Source organism: Dreissena polymorpha, chromosome 4 (genome assembly GCF_020536995.1).
Source record: "Dreissena polymorpha isolate Duluth1 chromosome 4, UMN_Dpol_1.0, whole genome shotgun sequence".
Taxonomy (NCBI): domain Eukaryota; kingdom Metazoa; phylum Mollusca; class Bivalvia; order Myida; family Dreissenidae; genus Dreissena; species Dreissena polymorpha.
The window spans coordinates 105580966-105600326 of record NC_068358.1 but is presented as its reverse complement, the minus strand read 5'-3'; the positions used below and the strand labels follow the sequence as shown (position 1 = coordinate 105600326).

General features: G+C 36.8%; 1 protein-coding gene across 1 annotated transcript in view; it reads left to right on the top strand.

Annotated features, from left to right (window-relative positions):
• Positions 1-15765, top strand: part of LOC127877202 (ATP-dependent DNA helicase DDX11-like) — a 177346-nt gene extending 161581 nt beyond the window's left edge. Inside the window, 7 exon segments of the mRNA XM_052422871.1 lie at positions 657-725; positions 3691-3782; positions 7338-7359; positions 7361-7423; positions 9204-9282; positions 10722-10876; positions 12384-15765. Coding sequence (XP_052278831.1) covers positions 657-725; positions 3691-3782; positions 7338-7359; positions 7361-7423; positions 9204-9282; positions 10722-10876; positions 12384-12404 — 501 coding nt within the window. The 3' untranslated portion in view covers positions 12405-15765.
• Positions 15766-19361: the final 3596 nt, after the last annotated feature.

Genomic DNA, 19361 nt, shown 5'->3' with positions numbered 1-19361 from the left:
TTTTGCGATTTTTTCAGTTTGAAATTTTTTCGAACACCCTCATTAATTTCGGACGCGTCTTTAATCAGCTGGTCACAAGTTTTTGATTCTTGGTCTGACGTGCAATAAACCGGTCCTTACCGGTTTAGAGACTGCAGCGAATGGTTTATCACACTTAATCGAGATAAGAATCTCATTAGGGTGTGTTAGCATGTGCCGTGTGTAATCGATTTCATGACATGGGAATTTTAGCAAACAGAATCGGACCGACTGTTTGGGATTTTCAATCGGTCTTTCATGACCCCAATCAGTCTAGGACCGAGAAAACCCAAAAAATATGATCCCTGCTTGTAACACTTTAGTTTGGCATTAAATACTTTAAATGCAGGAGGATTTTATAGAAAAATTGAGTAATTGGTAATAATGCATATTGTGTCATTAACCGTTAACACTTTAGTTAGGCATTATAAACTCTAAAAGCAGGAGTATTTTGAAGTGTTCTTGAGTTTTTGGCCCTCATTCCTATGTTAATTCAAATCATTTGTACCATTATGAGAACTAATGACATGTAACCTGTGTGTTTCGGGTGTACCTAGAGCCCCAGAAATAGTGACATGTAACCAGTTTGTTTCAGGTGTTCTGAGAATAAATAGTGACATGTAACCTGTTTGTTTCAGGTGTTCCGAGAGCCCAAGAAGGCCAGTCAGGTGGACCAGGTGCTCAGTGGGTATGCCTCCTGTATCCAGGTAAGGGCTGCAGCGCAGGAAATTCAGTGATATTTGAGCCTTGTTCTTGGACAACTGGGCTTCATGCATGTGCATAGTGTGTTGTCCCTGTTCAGAAGATATGTTTTATTATATCTCTGCTAAGTTTTAAAATGGCTGCGGATCGTTGACAAAAAACATGGCCACCAGGCTGCAGGGAAGTATTAGTTATATGTCGAATCCTTGTCTCAACACCCTTGAAGTCACATTTTTTGTCCATACTTGCCCAGAACCATTACCGTAATTACTCAAAAGTTAGTGGACATTTGAAAATAATTTTAAAAAATTAGTGTCCAAAAATTTAGATACAAAAAAATATTCCAAAATTACACCTGTCCGAAAATTTAGAGACAAATATTAAGGTGTCTGAAAATGATATTTATATTAAAATAATAGCAATAAATCAATGTACAGTAATTTTATTGTGATTTACTCTTCTTTTTCTGCTTTGAAATAAATACAACTTCACAGCTTTGCTAACTCTTGCCTGAAATGATATAGAACAAAACAGCAAAAAACATAAAACATTCTGCTTCCTTAATAGGACGAACTGTTTCAAATGCTGTTGAGTTTTATCAGAATCCATAGTTTTCTACTGGTGTACATGGTTATTTACCCAATTATGCGAATGTAATGGTCCATTGTCCTCAGGCATGAATCTGCCAGGTTTTATGACCTTAATCGGGTTGTAAAAATCCATGCTCGAAGTGTAACAAGATAAGGAAAAACTGGGCAGAAGTCCTTATAATAGCCCTGTAAAATATACTGTCAGAAAATTTAGAGACATTAATAATGGACGTAAACACATAGGTCCAAAAATTAAGCGTCACGGAAAATAATTATTTTTGCTAACACTTAGAGTAATTACAGTATTCCAATTATATCATGGCTGAGCTGAAAGTGGTTCCTGTCAATTGAAAAACTAGAAATGGCGCGGCAGAGGCCGACGCGTATCCCCGCGCCGAATGTTTGACCTAGGTGTGCCCCAGGGTTGGTAATGGGGCCATGCATAGCTGAGATTGACCGTATTGTCATAAGAGAAGTTCATCATCAATTAGAAGTGAATTGGTGTAGAAATGAAGAAGTTATAGTAAAAGGCAATTTTGGGTGGGTGTGACATATGTGGGCAGGGCGCCCCAGGGTTGGTAATTGTGCCATGCATAGTTGAGATTGACCGTATTGTCATTAGAGAAGTTCAGTATCAATTTGATGTGAATCGGTGTAGAAATGAAGAAATTATAGTAAAAGGCAATTTTGGGCGGGTGTGGTCTATGTGGGCGGGGCCCCAGGGTTGGTAATGGGGCCATGCATAGTTGAGATTGACCGTATTGTCATAAGAGAGGTTCAGTATCAATTTGAAGTGAATCGGTGTAGAAATGAAGAAATTATAGTAAAAGGCAATTTTGGGTGGGTGTGGTCTATGTGGGCGGGGCGCCCCAGGGTTGGTAATGGGGCCATGCATAGTTGAGATTGACTGTATTGTCATAAGAGAAGTTCAATATCAATTTGAAGTGAATCGGTGTAGAAATGAAGAAATTATAGTAAAGGCAATTTTGGGTGGGTGTGGTCTATGTGGGCGGGGCCCCAGGGTTGGTTATGGGGCCATGCATAGTTGAGATTGACCCTAATGTCATAAGAGAAGTTCAGTATCAATTTGAAGTGAATCCGTGTAGAAATGAAAAAATTATAGTAAATGGAATTTTTTGGTGGGTGTGGCCTATGTGGGCGGGCGCCCCAGGGTTGGGATTGGGGCCATGCATAGTTGAGATTGACCCTAATGTCATAACAAAAGTTCAGTATCAATTTGAAGTGAATCCGTGTAGAAATGAAAAAATTATAGTAAATGGAATTTTTTGGTGGGTGTGGCCTATGTGGGCGGGGCGCCCCAGGGTTGGGAATGGGGCCATGCATGGTTGAGATTGACGGTATTGTCATAAGAGAGGTCCAGTATCAATTTGAAGTGAATCGGTGTAGAAATAAAGAAGTAAATGTAAAATAACCTAAAAAAATGAGTGATAATTTCTGACGCGGCCCCACCCCAACCGCTATAACTTTTGACCCAGGGGTCAGATCATAATTCCAAATAGTGCAGGGTCGCACATATGCTCATAGCTACCATGTGTGTAAGTTTCAAGGTTCTAGTGCTTTTAGTGTAGGAGGAGATAGTGGCCAGGACGGACGGACAGACAGACAGACAGACAGACGGACGGACGGACGGACGGCGGAGATAACCACAATATCCCCACCTTTTTTTCAAAAAGCGTGGGGATAATAAAGCTGCTAAGGGCAATACAGTATCCGTATATAGAGTTAGTGAAACCTTATGAACACTTTACAGAGTTAGTGGAACATTGTGAACATTATACTAAATATGCAAGTTATTTTAGACAGTTTGCACTTCATCAAGAAGTCACATTTTTGTCAGATCATCATGAAACTTGCTCAGAATATTTTATCTCATGATAGCTCTGCCCAGTTTAAAATTTTCTGAATATCTCAAAGCTGCTGAGAACAGTTCAGGTCCATGAAGTCTCAGTAGATCAAACTAGGGCCTATGGCCCTCTTGTTGACATTGTTATTCAAAGTGTGTTTCTGTTTACCGTGCATCATAATCTTTTGCTTGATGTAAATTTGTCCCCACTATTTCCACATACAGTAATGGCAGTAAGCAAGGGCAAACTAGTTAATGAGCTGTGTTCTGGGAAAATAGGGATTAATGCAATTGAATAAAGTTTCCTCCCAGAATAGCCTTTGCAGTCGGCGCAGGCCAATCAGGGACAATCCTTTTTGCTATTATGGAATCTTTTGTTTAAAGCAGGTCGCTTATTAAACAAAATCCAGTCTAGGTGGAAAGTGTGTCCCTGATCACGGACTACACTTCACACATGCATTAAGCCCAGTTTTCCCAGAATGCGGCCCATATGTACCCTTCATGTGCATGTTTCAGAACCCGAGTGGCAGTGTGACCGGGGCCATCATGTTCTGTGTGGTGGGAGGCAAAATGAGCGAGGGGATCAACTTCTCTGACAACATGGGCAGGTAACATATGAGCCCCATGCTTGCAAAACTGGTCTAAATGCATGTGTTAAAAGTGTTGTCCCAGATTAGACTGTGCAATCCACACAGGCTTATCAGAGAAGACTCTCTGTCTAAACTGGATTTTGCGGAGAAGTGACTTCTTATAAACAAAAATACCATAAAAGTGGAAAGAGTTGTCCCTGATTAGCCTGTGAAGACGGTACAGGCTCATCTTGGATGCCGCTTTAAGCACATGCATTAAGCCCTGTTTTCTCAAAGGGAGGCTCTTACTATGACATGTACATTTATCAGTGTACCTGCTCAGTTTTAAATTGGTATTTTTTTCAAGCTTTTAGGTCTCAATAAACCTTTCTTGAAAAAACAGTCTGTTTAAATATTTAAATGACAATATGTGATTTTTAACTGGTTTTGTATCAATCTAAGGGATGCAACTCAATATTGTACATGTTCAAAACAAAATTGTGGAAAAAAAGCATATAAGTGTCAAATATGTACTGTTTACAGTTGTACACTTCATATTTAATTTATGTTCAACTGATTTTTAGCATTGTCTTTTCAGAGTCAACTTGATTTTTAAGTACTTTCTAGTCCGTCATTGTATCTTTATTGTACTGCTTGGTTTATTCAATTTTTAAAATTATAATTGTCAGTATTTCAAAGAAAAAATGAAATCCAAGTCAAGTTTTTATTCTTGCCTTTTTGAAGTCGCTATTTTACAAGTTAATTGTTACATAATTATTGGAGATTTCTAATTATGATGTTATTATTCAATACATTTGAAATTTCAGAGGAGTATTGTTAGTGTACTAGTTATTTCTCATTAATAGTGTTACATTTAAAATAGCATAGGTAATATAATTGTTAAGCTGTGATTTAGGACATACCCTCAATCCACACACTTAATTACATTTTTATGCCCCCGGATCGAAAGATCCGGGGCATATTGTTTTTGGCCTGTCTGTCTGTCTGTCTGTCCCAAAACATTAACCTTCGTTAAAGTTTTGCAATAAATTTTGCATTATTGAAGATAGCAACTTGATATTTGGCATGCATGTGTATCTCATGGAGCTGCACATTTTGAGTGGTGAAAGGTCAAGGTCATCCTTTAAAGTCATAGGTCAAATATATGGCTTCAAAGCGGCGCAATAGGGGGCATTGTGTTTCTGACAAACACATCTCTTGTCATTTATATTTAGATACCAATAATTATTAGAGAAATGTTTTCAACTATATATCACAGGGCTGGGTCATTCAAGTTCTTAACTCTGAACAGTCAGCATCTCATGAAATCTTCCTTTCTTAACACAAGAAAATCATATTTAAAATCCGACATCTATCCTTCAATAGGTCAAATGGTGAGTCTTCTTATGTAATGTTTTAAACTGCTGTTGTTTTGCTTGGTTCTAAAAAGAATAGAGAACAGTTTCCATTTATCTACAAATGTTCAGATTTACTATTTGATATTTCCAAACTCTGAACAAATAACAACTCATAAATCCTGACAAGCATTACACTTGTCTTTATTATCCCCGCCAAAAAAAATTCGGAGGGGATATAGTAATTGGTCCTGTCCGTCTGTCCGTCCGTCTGTCTGTCCGGCTGAAACTTTGTCCGGAGCATAACTCCAAATCTATTCAATGGATTTACTTTAAACTTAGAATATAAACAGATGGCAACAAGGGGAAGTGCAGTGACCAAGAACCATAACTCTATCTAGCTTAGTTTTTGAATTATCTCCCCTTTTATATGATTTTAAAGTACATTTTTGTCCGGAGCATAACTCTAAATCTACTGAAGGGATTTACTTGAAACTTGAAATATACACAGATGGCAACTAGGAGAAGTGCAGTGACCAAGAACCATAACTCTATCTACCTTAGATTTTGAATTATCTCCCCTTTTATATAATTTTAATGTAAATTTTTGTCCGGAGCATAACTCTAAATCTACCGAAGGGATTTACTTGAAACTTGAAATATAAACAGATGGCAAGTAGGAAAAGTGCAGTGACTAAGAACCATAACTCTATCTACTTTAGTTTTTGAATAATCTCCCGTTTTATATAACTTTAAAGTAAATTTTGTCCGGAGCATAACTCTAATTCTACTGAAGGGATTTACTTGAAAATTCAAACTTAAACATATGGCATCAAGGAGAAGTGCAGTGACCAATAACCATAACTCTATCTACCTTAGTTTTTGAATTATCTCCCCTTTTATATAATTTTAAAGTAAATTTTTGTCCGGAGCATAACTCTAAATCTACTGAAGGGATTTACTTGAAACTTCAAACTTAAACAGATGGCAAGTAGAAGTGCAGTGACTAAGAACCATAACTCTATCTACCTTAGTGTTTGAATTACATCCCTTTATTTAATTTCAAAGTAAATTTTTGTCCGGAGCATAATGAACTATCTCCCTTTATTTGTTTTTACAAATATTATTCTACTCTCTAAAACAAATGTTGTCATACATGCAAACACATTTCGGTGGGGATTTGGCACTACTGTGACAAGCTCTTGTTTCAAAGTAAATTTTTGTCTGGAGCATAATGAATTTCCACTTATTTGTTTTTACAAATATTATTCTATTCTCTAAAACAAATGTTGTCATACAAGCAAACACATTTCGGTGGGCATTTGGCACTACTGTGACAAGCTCTTGTTTCAAAGTAATTTTTGTCTGGAGCATAATGAATGTCCCCTTATTTGTTTTTACAAATATTATTCTACTCTCTAAAACAACTGTTGTCATACAAGCAAACACATTTCGGTGGGGATTTGGCACTACTGTGACAAGCTCTTGTTGGGACCCTATGTTTATGAATTTCTTGCCTGTTTTTTATAAGGGTGGATGTTCACTAGTCTACACTATTATTTTGTGTACAAGAGCCGGATCATACATGTGTAAGCCTCATTCTGGGAAAACAGGGCTTAATGCATGTGTGTAAAGTGTCGTTCCAGATTTGCCTGTGAAGTCCACTCATTGGCAACACTTTACGCACATGCATCAAGCGCAGTTTTCCCTAAACCCTGCTCCAAAACTTTCAGTGACACATCCAAGCTACTGACAACAAAATTTCTAAAATAGAAAAAATATTTGATAAACAGATCAAACATGCATTATATGGAATTTATATCGTTCTGTGTTTCCTTACAGTTTCTGTCAAACAAACAACATTTATGGTAATCTTAGTTTCTTTTCATTTTTTTTTCAAATTTATATTCAGAAAGTGCCAAAGACTTTCCAAATATCGTTATATGATGTACTGACATATGACATCTGCTCTGGGAAATCAAGGTTTATTGCATCTGGGCAAAGTGACGTCCTATATCAACCTGTTTAGACTGAGACTAAACTATCATACTAAATGGGATTTTCCTTAAAAAAAACTTCATTTAAACAAAAAATCCTTAAAGCGCAAAGGTTCCCAGATCAGCCTGTGTAGACTGCACAGGCTACTCTGGGACAAAACTTTACTCACATGCATTAAGCCGCGTTATCCCAGAGCGCAGCTCGTTTTGCGCTCGTTTAAAAGTCTGTGTTTGTTTCCCAGATGTGTCCTGATGGTTGGAATAGCCGTATCCAAACATGAACTCTCCAGAACTCAAGGAGAAGATGGACTACCTCAATGCAAACTTTGTAAGTGGCTTGTGTGGAAAATCTTTATGTCAAAACCTGCCTGAATGTTTAAGGGTAAACTTTGTTAGAGGAATGGCTTGGGGCTTGTGTGGAAAATCTTCATGTAACAACCTGCCTTATTGTTTAAGGGTAAACTTTTTAGGTAAAAGATTTAAATTGAGCCGTGCTATGAGAAACCATGCTTAATGAATGTGCGTAAAATGACTTGCCAGATAAGCCTTTGATGTCTGCACGGCAAAACTGGGATGACACTTTCTGCCTAGACTGAATTTTTGTTTAGAAGAGTCATCCTTTATACAAAAATATCCATTAAAGTTAAAAGTGCTGTCCCTGATTAGCCTGTGCGGACTGAACAGGCTTATCTTGGACAACTCTTTGCGCACATGTATTAAGCCCTGTTTTACCAGAGCGAGGCTCTGTCTGGTTGTGTCAGGAAATAATTTTCACCGGAGGGGACTTATGGTTTGCGCTCTGTGCGTCTGTGAGTCTGTCACACTTTTCTGAATCCTGCGATAACTTTAAAAGTTCTTCATATTTTTTCATGAAACTTGAAACATGGATAGATGGCAATATGGACATTATGCACGTCATTTCATTTTGTTCCTACGTCAAAAATTCTGGTTGCTATGGCAACAAATGGACTAGAAATACTGCTGAAAATGGTGATTTTCTGGATCCTGCGATAACTTTAAAAGTTCTTAATATTTTTTCATGAAACTTGCAACATGGATAGATGGCAATATGGACATTATGCACATCATTTCATTTTGTTCCTACATAAAAAATTATGGTTGCTATGGTAACCAAAAAAAAAAAAAAATCTGAAATGGTGGAATTTCTGACAATGGTGGAGCCGGTAGGGGACCATATTGCTTGACAATAGCCTTGTTGTATGTTGTTCTAAACTCTTTAGCAAGCACTCTCCAGTAAATTAGTTTTTACACTAACACAATTGCTCAAAGACTAAGGCATGTATAATGACAATAAGAGGAGTATATAGTTTGATTGTATTTATTCGGGCAAATGGGACATTTTATAAATTGATATATAACATATTATACATTATATATAGGCAAGTGCTATTAAAACTACTATACAAAGTTAGCGTGAAGACTGGTAAATTAAAACATGAAAGCAGCAATAGCTTAATTCCAATCTTCCAAATGGAATGAATTTATGTATCATGTGGTTCTTAATAAAAATTACAATATTTAATTTTATGCTTTTCGGTGGTTAATAGAGAAATAATATGGAAATAAAACTGGTATTTCACTGTTTTAAACAGTGAATAAACAGTGAAAAATATCGATATTTTCACCATTTTACTGTGAAATGACGTAATTTTTTCGACGAAATGACGTCAAATATCCAGCGCAATTATCCAGTTAAACTCTTGTACAATGTAACTAAACGGTGAAAAAAGCATAAAATAAAAAGAAAATTTGTTGATTTCGATGGAATATTGATTTTAATTCACTCTTGATCATAAAAAATACATATTTTCACTTGTGGCTGCGCCACTCGTTAAAATATTATTTTATATGATCACTCGTGAAATAAGAGCAAAGCTTGACTTAGAGCAAAGCTTGACTTAGAGCACAACTAGACTTGGAGCAAAGCTTGACTTAGAGCACAACTAGACTTGGAGCAAAGCTTGACTTAGAGCACAGCTTGACTTTAAGCTCAACTAGACGTAGAGCACATCTTGACTTAGAGCAAAACTAGACTTACAGCAAAACTAGACTTACAGCACAGCTAAATTATTGCAATGTTTTTTCAGCCACGAGATCCAGATGGTAAGCTGCCAGGTCAGGTCCACTATGAAAATCTGTGTATGAAGGCAGTGAATCAGTCAATAGGTAGGGACCTTTGAATGAAGGCAGTGAATCAGTCAATAGGTAGGGACCTGTTTATGAAGGCAGAGAAATAGTCAATAGGTATGAATCTGTGTATAAAGGCAGTGAATCAGTCAATATGTAGGGACCTGTTTATGAAGGCAGTGAATCAGTCAATAGGTATGAATCTGTGTATGAAGGCGGTGAATCAGTCAGTAGGTAGGGACCTGTGTATGAAGGCAGTGAATCAGTCAATAGGTGTGTATGAAGGCAGTGAATCAGTCGATAGGTGTGTATGAAGGCAGTAAATCAGTCAACAGGGGTGTATGAAGGCATGAATCAGTCATCAGGGGTGTATGAAGACATGAATCAGTCAACAGGGGTGTATGAAGGCAGTGAATCAGTCAATAGGTGTGTATGAAGGCAGTGAATCAGTCGATAGGTGTGTATGAAGGCAGTAAATCAGTCAACAGGGGTGTATGAAGGCATGAATCACTCATCAGGGGTGTATGAAGACATGAATCAGTCAACAGGGGTGTATGAAGGCAGTGAATCAGTCAATAGGTGTGTATGAAGGCAGTGAATCAGTCGATAGGTGTGTATGAAGGCAGTAAATCAGTCAACAGGGCTGTATGAAGGCAGTGAATCAGTCAATGGGCAGGGACCTGTGTATCAAGGTGGTGAATCAGTCAATAGGTACGAACCTGTGTATGAAGGCAGTGAATCAGTCAATAGGGGTGTATGAAGGCAGTGAATCAGTCAACAGGGGTGTATGAAGGCATGAATCAGTCAATAGGTCGGAACCTGTGTATGAAGGCAGTGAAAAGGCGAGTTTGAAGACAGTGAGTCAGTCATTAGGTGCGTATGAAGGCAGTGAATCAGTCCATAGATGTGTATGAAGGGCAGTTAATCAGTCAACAGGTGTGTATAAAGGCCCTGAGTCATTAAATAGGTGTGTATGAAGGCAGTTAATCAGACAATAGGTGTGTATGAATGCAGTTAATCAGTCACTAGGTGCAAATAATGTTAACCTGTATTTTGGTAACATTCTTTATAAATTAGAGAATTCTATCAATATGTCATTTTAGACGAAAAAAGCAAAATTGGCAAATTACTTTGGTTGTCTGGCCATAAGTTAATGCAGACAGTAATGTGTGGTATTTAGTGCAATCTTTTTAAACATTCAAAATACTATGACCATTTTAGTTGGCTTAACAACACGTTTTTTATTTGGTTCTGGCATAATGGCTGTTATTTCACTTTCTGCTTTAATGGAATTTTTGTTTTGAGCAAGTCTTTAAAGAAAAATATAGTCTAGGCGAAAAGTATGGTCTCTGATTATGTCATGCCAACTGCACAGGCTCAAATAGTTTTAATAATGGCAGATGGGGTTTTTTGCTATTGTCTAAAAAATCTATTTGTGGTAAGATTTTTAAATGGGTGTATTTCGACTTGCACTTCAGGCCGGGCTATTCGCCATCAAGGCGACTATGCCACCATTCTTCTGTTAGATCGCCGCTACACTAAAGCTGGGACTGTGGCCAAACTGCCAGGATGGATATCACAACATCTGCAGAAAATGGAGAAATTTGGGACTGCATTAGGCGCCGTTTCCAAGGTGTGATATAAAGGCTACTTGATGGTTTTGGTACAACATATTTGAATGCACATTTATAATAGCAAAGAAAGCACATAACCAAAAGCCTTGTACTGGTAAATTTTTAGCTGGCTTGCTTAAATTGTCAGTTTCATTTTTAGCTCGACTATTATATATGAAATATATATAGTAGAGCTATCCTACTCACCCCGGCGTCGGCATTAGCGTTAGCGTCTGCATGCAAATGTCAAAGTTTTCGTAGTACCCCAAATATTTTCTTTCTCCCTTGACATATTGCTTTCATATTTTGCATACTTGTTTACCAACATGACCCGCAACCTATAAACAAGAGCAGACAACTCTATCAAGCATTGATAATTATGGCCCCTTTTCCACTTAGAATATGCAGCAAATGTTAAAGTTTTCGTACTACCCCATTTTTTTTCATTGTCCCTTGACATATTGCTTTTATATTTTGCATACTTGTTTACCAACATGACCCCAACCTATAAACAAGAGCAGACAACTCTATCAAGCATTGATAATTATGGCCCCTTTTCCACTTAGAATATGCAGCAAATGTTAAAAGTTTTCGTTCTACCCCATTTATTTTCATTGTCCCTTGACATATTGCTTTTATATTTTGCATACTTGTTTACCAACATCACCCCAACCTATAAACAAGAGCAGACAACTCTATCAAGCATTTTGTCATAATTATTGCCCCTTTTATACTTAGATGTTAAAGTTTGCGTACTACCCCAAATATTTCCTATATCCTTTGACATATTGCTTTTATATGTTGCATACTCGTTGACCAACATGACCCCAACCTATATCTAATAAATCTCTAAAAACATATACCCCCCCCCCCCCCCCCCCCCTCCCCTCCAAAAAAAAAAAAAAAAAATTTCATTTTTTTTTTTGAAAGATCGTCTAATAAATTATTGAATATGAACAATTTCCCCATGATGGCTTACGTTATACTGTCAAGCACTCTAATAGTCGAGCGCGCTGTCCTCTCACAGCTCTTGTTCAAAGTCTTGGAACATTTTCTTGGTATCTTGGTATAATTTAAATATTCATGCTTGCAGTTAAAGTTATTTTGAAGACTGAAATCATAATAAATCAGAGAAGTTAATATGTTGCCAAACAGCATAAACTAGAATGAAATTTTTTTTTTTAAGATGATGAGCACATGAAAAAACAGTATCCTGCCCAAAACAAAAGATTCTGTTTACATGTTGCACTTGTCCACCATTAAAATTATTTCCATTTTAATGGAGAGTCTAGTGGGCATTTTGATGTCAACATATTTAAATCATTTCACATATCATGCATTCTTGGAAATCCTGTTCTTGTATTTATTGGATAACCAGCATTTTTTCTTTATAATATATAAATACACTTACACAAATATGGATTTGATCCAAAATAAATAAAGTATTTTTGTTTTGTTTTTATTCAAATTCTTACATCATGATACAACTTAGTTAAACAAATTATCAAACATTCACATACATTTCAGTTCTTTGCAAACAAGAAATGATGAGCATCCAACTAGATGTGGCCAGGGCTACACAGAATGGCATATATATAACAACATTGCCAGCCATAGTGTCAAGATGGCAGTACACATACATGTATTACAGCTGTGGGAAAACAGGGCTTAATGCATGAGTGTTAAGTGTTGACCCATATTAGGCTTCACGGCTAATCAGGGACAACACCTTTTGCCTTAACTGGATTTTCACTAAGTAGGGCATCTTTTTAACAAACTATACCATAAACGCTGAAAGTGTCATCCCTGATTAGCCTGTGCATACTGCAGAAGTGGGCTCAATTTGTAGTTAGTGGCCAGTAAATTTGAATTGGGTCTGTAATAGTTAATATAATTTACATACATTATGTGGCGAGTACTGGTTTGGGGACTTTCACTGAGACTGTTTTTCCTTAGGACACTATCTCAGCTGGATTTAAAATGATTCTGCTCAGAATAGTGAAGGTCTCAGGTGAGCATCAAAGGGCCTTTAGCCCTTTTGGTAAAGACATGCCTTCTATACTGTTACATTGTTTGATGGTGCACTCAGCAGATGTTTGACATGAACACTTTCTGTGTCTAACATTACAGAATGATCCCCATATTTTACCTCTAACATTGTAATGATTTGCACATTGTTCACTGACACTATTCCAGATTAAATAAAAATAGTTTGATTTATATAAATAATTAATGATAATGAGAGATTTGTTCAATTTTTTTTTTCGGCGAAGCTGTATACGCCAGGCTTATCACCTTACCTGACCTTTGTAACTGTCCATTAAAATTCAAATAAAACTTCCTGCGGCTAGTTCAGAATGAATAGACTTCATTTATCCCATAGGCTGATTTAGCATTCCACCAGAACATTGGAAACATATGTTCGCGTCTTTGTAATACTGTTTTACTGCGTGTTCAGCATAAAACATTTTTATCTCTAATGAAAAGGCTTAATAGATTAAACAGTTTTACACTCAATCTCTACATCAATACAGTTTGTGCTTGCACCTTTTATTTTCAGAGGCAACAGCGTTTATACTTAAAGGCTATGTTCTCATATTATGGCCCCCTTCGAAGAAGAGGGGGTATATTGCTTTGCTCATGTCGGTCGGTCAGTCCGTCCGTCCGTCCACCAGGTGGTTTCCGGATGATAACTAAAGAACGCTTGGGCCTAGGATCATGAAACTTCATAGTTACATTGATCATGACTAGCAGATGACCCCTATTGATTTTGAGGTCACTAGGTCAAGGTCACAGGTGAAGGTCACAGTTACTGGAAATAGGCATTTTAAGGATTTAGCATGGTTCAAACAAGAGAAACAACTACCGTTTTTGCATGATCTTTTTGTTACAGCATTTGTCTCCCTTGTAATATATTTAAATTTTACCAAATGTAAGACTAACTGCATTTTTGTAATGCATACTACTACTACTACTGCTGCTGCTGCTGCTGCTGCTACTACTTCTACTACTACTACTACTACTACTACTACTACTACTACTACTACTACTACTAACTACTCACTACTACTACTACTACTACTACTACTACTACTACCACACCACTACACCACCACTACACCACCACCACCACAACCGTTCACAGTGACAAAAAACGTATTCACACAATGGCTGCTACTACAACTAATAGCCCATATAGGGGGGCATGCATGTTTTACAAACAGCCCTTGTTTAGTACTGACTTCCATATTCCTGTAAACATGTTAACATGTAAAAGTATAAAGAGCAGTGGAAGCGTGGCCTCACTTTAATGCATTGCATCTTAACCCGCGAAGTATCATGGGTCAGTTTGCGGTTAGTGTGTGGTTTATTTACAGGTCATAGCTGCGTCTTCGAATACGCTTATGTGCTTACCTGAGTTCGCAGCCAGTTATCGTTATATAATATAGACGCTATCCCTGAACTAGGTGAACTGGAATTTCCTTTAGACCAGAAAGATGTTAAAAGAAGATATTCAGAAATATTATTATGGTATGTCAATAATAGATTCTTAATGTGTTTTCAACAATACCGTGATAAATATTATTTTTAATTAATTTAACAAGAATTATTCCACTATATTGACTAATGTATAAAGCATGAGCGCGATGATTCTCGATACTGTTAATAATCGAATCAAATAGCAATGCCCGACAAACCATTAAAACAGGTTTGTTCGAAGATAGCGCGTACAAATATTTAAAATATGAACGGATACTTAGCGTGTGGCCGGTTGACTCATATGTTTAAATTTCACTTCCATTCTTCTTTTGGTTTTCTGTTTCGTATCTATAGGTTTATGACCAGCAATACGTAATAATGTAAAATAAGCCGCGAAAGCTCCGCGTAACATCCCGTACTGCGTGTGATGCAGCTAAGAACTGCACAGTAAAAGATATTCGCTATCCTTGATCTCATTTATTAAACTCTTTACCTTTCACAAACTCCAACCACAATCAACGCCGTATATCTTTTTTTTAAAGATATTTCTTGTTCAATCTTTGAACAACAGAAATTGAATCCAAGGTACAATGATTTTTTAAAACAATCTATCATGATGTTTGATTTTATTTTTAGACTCTTTAGAATGTTTGAACATACAGAAATGGAATTCAATGTAGTACATGTGTGTATGACTTATTTAAATATTTAATATTTATGTTTTTTAGCTTGACTATTATATATGAAATATATAAAGTGGAGCTATCCTACTCACCCCGGCGTTGCCGTTGGCGTTTCCGTGAGCGTGCAAATGTTAAAGTTTGCGTACTACCCCAATTATTTTCATTGTCCCTTGACATATTGCTTTCATATTTTGCATACTTGTTAACCATCATGATCCAAACCTATAAACAAGAGCAGACAACTGTATCAAGCATTTTGACAGAATTATGGCCCCTTTTATACTTAGAATATGCATATTATTGATAAATCTATGTTAAAGTTTGCGTACTACCCCAAATATTTCCTGTGTCCCTCGACATATTGCTTTCATATTTTGCATAGTTGTTAACAATCATGACCCCAACCTATAAACAAGAGCAGACAACTGTATCAAGCATTTTGACAGAACTATTGCCCCTTTTATACTTAGAATATGCATATTATTGATAAATCTATGTTAAAGTTTGCGTACTACCCCAAATATTTCCTGCGTCCCTTGACATATTGCTTTCATATTTTGCATACTTGTTTACCAACATGACCCCAACCTATAAACAAGAGCAGACAACAGTATCAAGCATTGTGACAGAATTATGGCCTCTTTTATACTTAGATTTATCACATATGTTAAAGTTTGACAAAACAACACTAACCTGACATACCACAATGCACTCCACCCAAACCATCCCCCACGCCCTCTCCAACCCCCCCCCCCCCCAATTTTTTTTTTTTTTGAAAGATCATCTATTAAATGATCACCCACCCACATTATACCCCCCTCCCCCCCCCCCTACCCCCCCCCCCCCCAAAAAAAAAAAATAAAAAAAAAATTGTTTTCTTATTTTTGAAAAATCATCTATTAAATGATCACACACCCACATGATATCCCCCCCCCCCCCCCCCCCCCCCCCCCTCAAAGATGTATACTGTCAAGCACTCGAATAGTCGTGCGCGCTGTCCTCTGACAGCTCTTGTTTTAATGTATTTTTAAGAGTTTTTTTTTTAATAAGCAACTGAAATTGCTGTATTGTATCTTTATTTAATTCCAGAAATAGTATTTGTTTATGGTATTTGAATAATTTTGAACATTTTTGCAAATGCTATTTTGGTAATGGGGTTTTACAATCTTGTTCTCAATTTGTTTTTTAATAAACGAGACAGATTTGATTATATATCATTGAATGCCTTTGGAATACATATGCAGGGCTATGATACAAGCTGTATTAAATGTTAAACCTATATATGATGGTTTTGTTAATTTCTCTAAACATTGAACATTTGGCAGAACTTTTTAACATCAAAGGGTTGTTCTTTTACTAATAAATTACAAAAATGTCACTCTTTTTCTGTCACCATATGCACTTTCTTTCCAACATGATAAGTTTTGTATGTGTGTGCAATTGGATGTAACCAGAGCTCTAGATAAGGATTTAGTCTAAAGGGTATTTTACCCCCTGATATTATTATTAAAGTGTATTCTACTCCTTTGTTTCAGTCATAAAGGGTATTTGGAATATTGAGGGGTATTTTCCCTCTCCATAGAAAACTGACAAAGTACATGGCGTGTTTAGTCTAGAAATATTATTATTTGTTATTAATATTATTAAATGCAAACAGAATGAACTTAAAATGATGATATGAACAGACTTGTTTTAAAATATTCCCGTTTGAGCCGCTGATCGCTTAAAACGTCCCTGTTTTGATCAACAAACATTATGGGCCGCCATTTTTATAACAAGCTTATTTTGATTCACTTACAAGTGCGTAACCAGTTTAACCAATTATATCCAGTTGAGTGTTTAGTGTAAGTTAACCTTTAAATAAAAAGTACCGTACTTTTTATTCAAAGGTTAACTTACACTAAACAGTCAACTGGATATAATTGGTTAAACTGGTTACGCACTTTTATCGATTTAAAATACGTAACAAGATTTGTATTGCGTTTTGTTACGTACTGGGCCGATTTTTAATGCGTTTTTTTTTATTTTTTCAATGCGTAAATACGCAGATACGCCTCTTATCTGGAGCTCTGGATGTAACAATTCTGTTCTTTGGTTTGGAATGGTGTTTTTGTGCTATTAATTGGAAGAGTAAGACGGTAATTAAAAACCGTTTAAGGATTGTCAATAAACAATGATAATGTAAACAATTATTTTGATTCTATCATAATGTGATAAATTATTTTACAATGGAAATATTTTTAAACAAGAGATGTGTTTGTCAGAAACACAATGCCCACTACTGCGCCACTTTGATAAAAAAAATGTGATTATATCCCTTTAAAAAAGATTACTTCCCTTGTGAAAATGATCTGTACCTGCCAAATGATAAACATAAATTATCTCCCTTTAAAGCTTGTTACTTCCCTTGCATTTTATTTATTTTTATGTCCCCCACTATAGTTGTGGGGGACATATTGTTTTTGCCCTGTCTGTTGGTTTGTCTGTTGGTTGGTTTGGGCCTACTTTAACATTTTGCAATAACTTTTGCTATATTGAAGATAGCAACTTCATATTTGGCATGCATGTGTATCTCATGAAGCTGCACATTTTGAGTGGTGAAAGGTCAAGGTCATCCTTCAAGGTCAGAGTTCAAATATAGGTGGCCAAAATCGCTCATTTTATGAATACTTTTGCAATATTGAAGATAGCAACTTGATATTTGGCATGCATGTGTATCTCATGGAGCTGCACACTTGAGTGGTGAAAGGTCAAGGTCATCCTTCATGGTCAGAGTTCAAATATATGTGGCCCAAATCGCTTATTTTATGAATACTTTTGCAATATTGAAGATAGCAACTTGATATTTGGCATGCATGTGTATCTTATGGAGCTGCACATTTTGAGTGGTAAAAGGTCAAGGTCATCCTTCAAGGTCAGAGGTCAAATATATGTGGCCCAAATCGCTTATTTTATGATTACTTTTGCAATATTGAAGATAGAAACTTGATATTTGGCATGCATGTGTATCTCATGGAGCTGCACATTTTGAGTGGTGAAAGGTCAAGGTCATCCTTCAAGGTCAAGTATATGGGTCAAAATTGCGCATGTAATGTCACTTCTGCAATATTGAAGCTAGCAATTTTATACTTAAAATGCGTGTGTATCTCAAGGAGCTGCACATTTTGAGTGGGGAAGGGTCAAGGTCAAGGTCATCCTACAAGGTCAAACTTCATATAGGGGGACATTGTGTTTCTCAAACACATCTTGTTACCTTTGACCTTGAAGGATGACCTTGACCTTTCACCACTCAAAATGTGCAGCTGCATGAGATACACATGCATGCCAAATATCGAGTTGCTATCTTGAATATTGCAAAAGTTATGGCCAATGTTAAAATTTTCGGACAGACGCACTGACTGACAGACAGACAGACGGACTGACAGTTCAACTGCTATATGCCACCCTATCGGAGGCATAAAAATTGCGTTCAGGTTTTGAATATGTGTTGTTTTGTTGCCTTGTTTAGTGTGAAGATCAATCATGTTTTTCTTTGTCGTAAGAAAGTCACATATTATGCCCCTTCCTGAAGAAGTGGGCGTAAATTGAATTGAACTTGTCTGTGTGTCAGAGAGCCTGTCTGTCAGTTGTAAGACCATTCATTTCCAAAAGATATCTAGTGCAAGCTTTGACCTACAACAAAGCTATTTGGCATTGCCGCTGCTTGGGAGCCGCAAGACTGAGGTTGCCTTTCAGGTCGTCAGAAGAAAAGCTTGATGAACAAAGTAAAAAGAGTGGATGTCCCTTGCCTTGGATAAGCTTCTCCCAGTAGCCCACAACAGACCTGACTGGTGGAGGATCTCTGTTGCAATCTCTCTTTTTTCCCAAACAGCCAGCCTCAAGGGAATAATGATGATGATGCAATGTCCAGATATCATGTGGCAACTATGTTCATATTACAAGTCCTTGTGACCTTAGACGATGACATGTTGCCTTCCAACTTCAATGATGTCTTTGTTTCCTTCTGTTCAACTAGAATAGCAATTTGAATGATCGAATATATGTGTATTTCATGTTGAAGCACATTTCATAATACAACCTTTGTTACCCTGGTACTTGATATCACCAAACTAATTTTCATAATCATAGGTGAAAGCATTCTAAAGATATTGTGAGCAAATGAATACCCCGTCACATGCACCTGTAACTTTGACCTCAAAATCAATAACAATCTTTCTTTGATCAAAAGTAGCCAACACATCAATTTAGATGATCATAGGTCAATCATGCTGAAACCATTGTGCAAGCTCCTGTGACCTTTACCTTTAACCAGGTGACCTCAAAAGCTAAAGCTTTTTCTTTT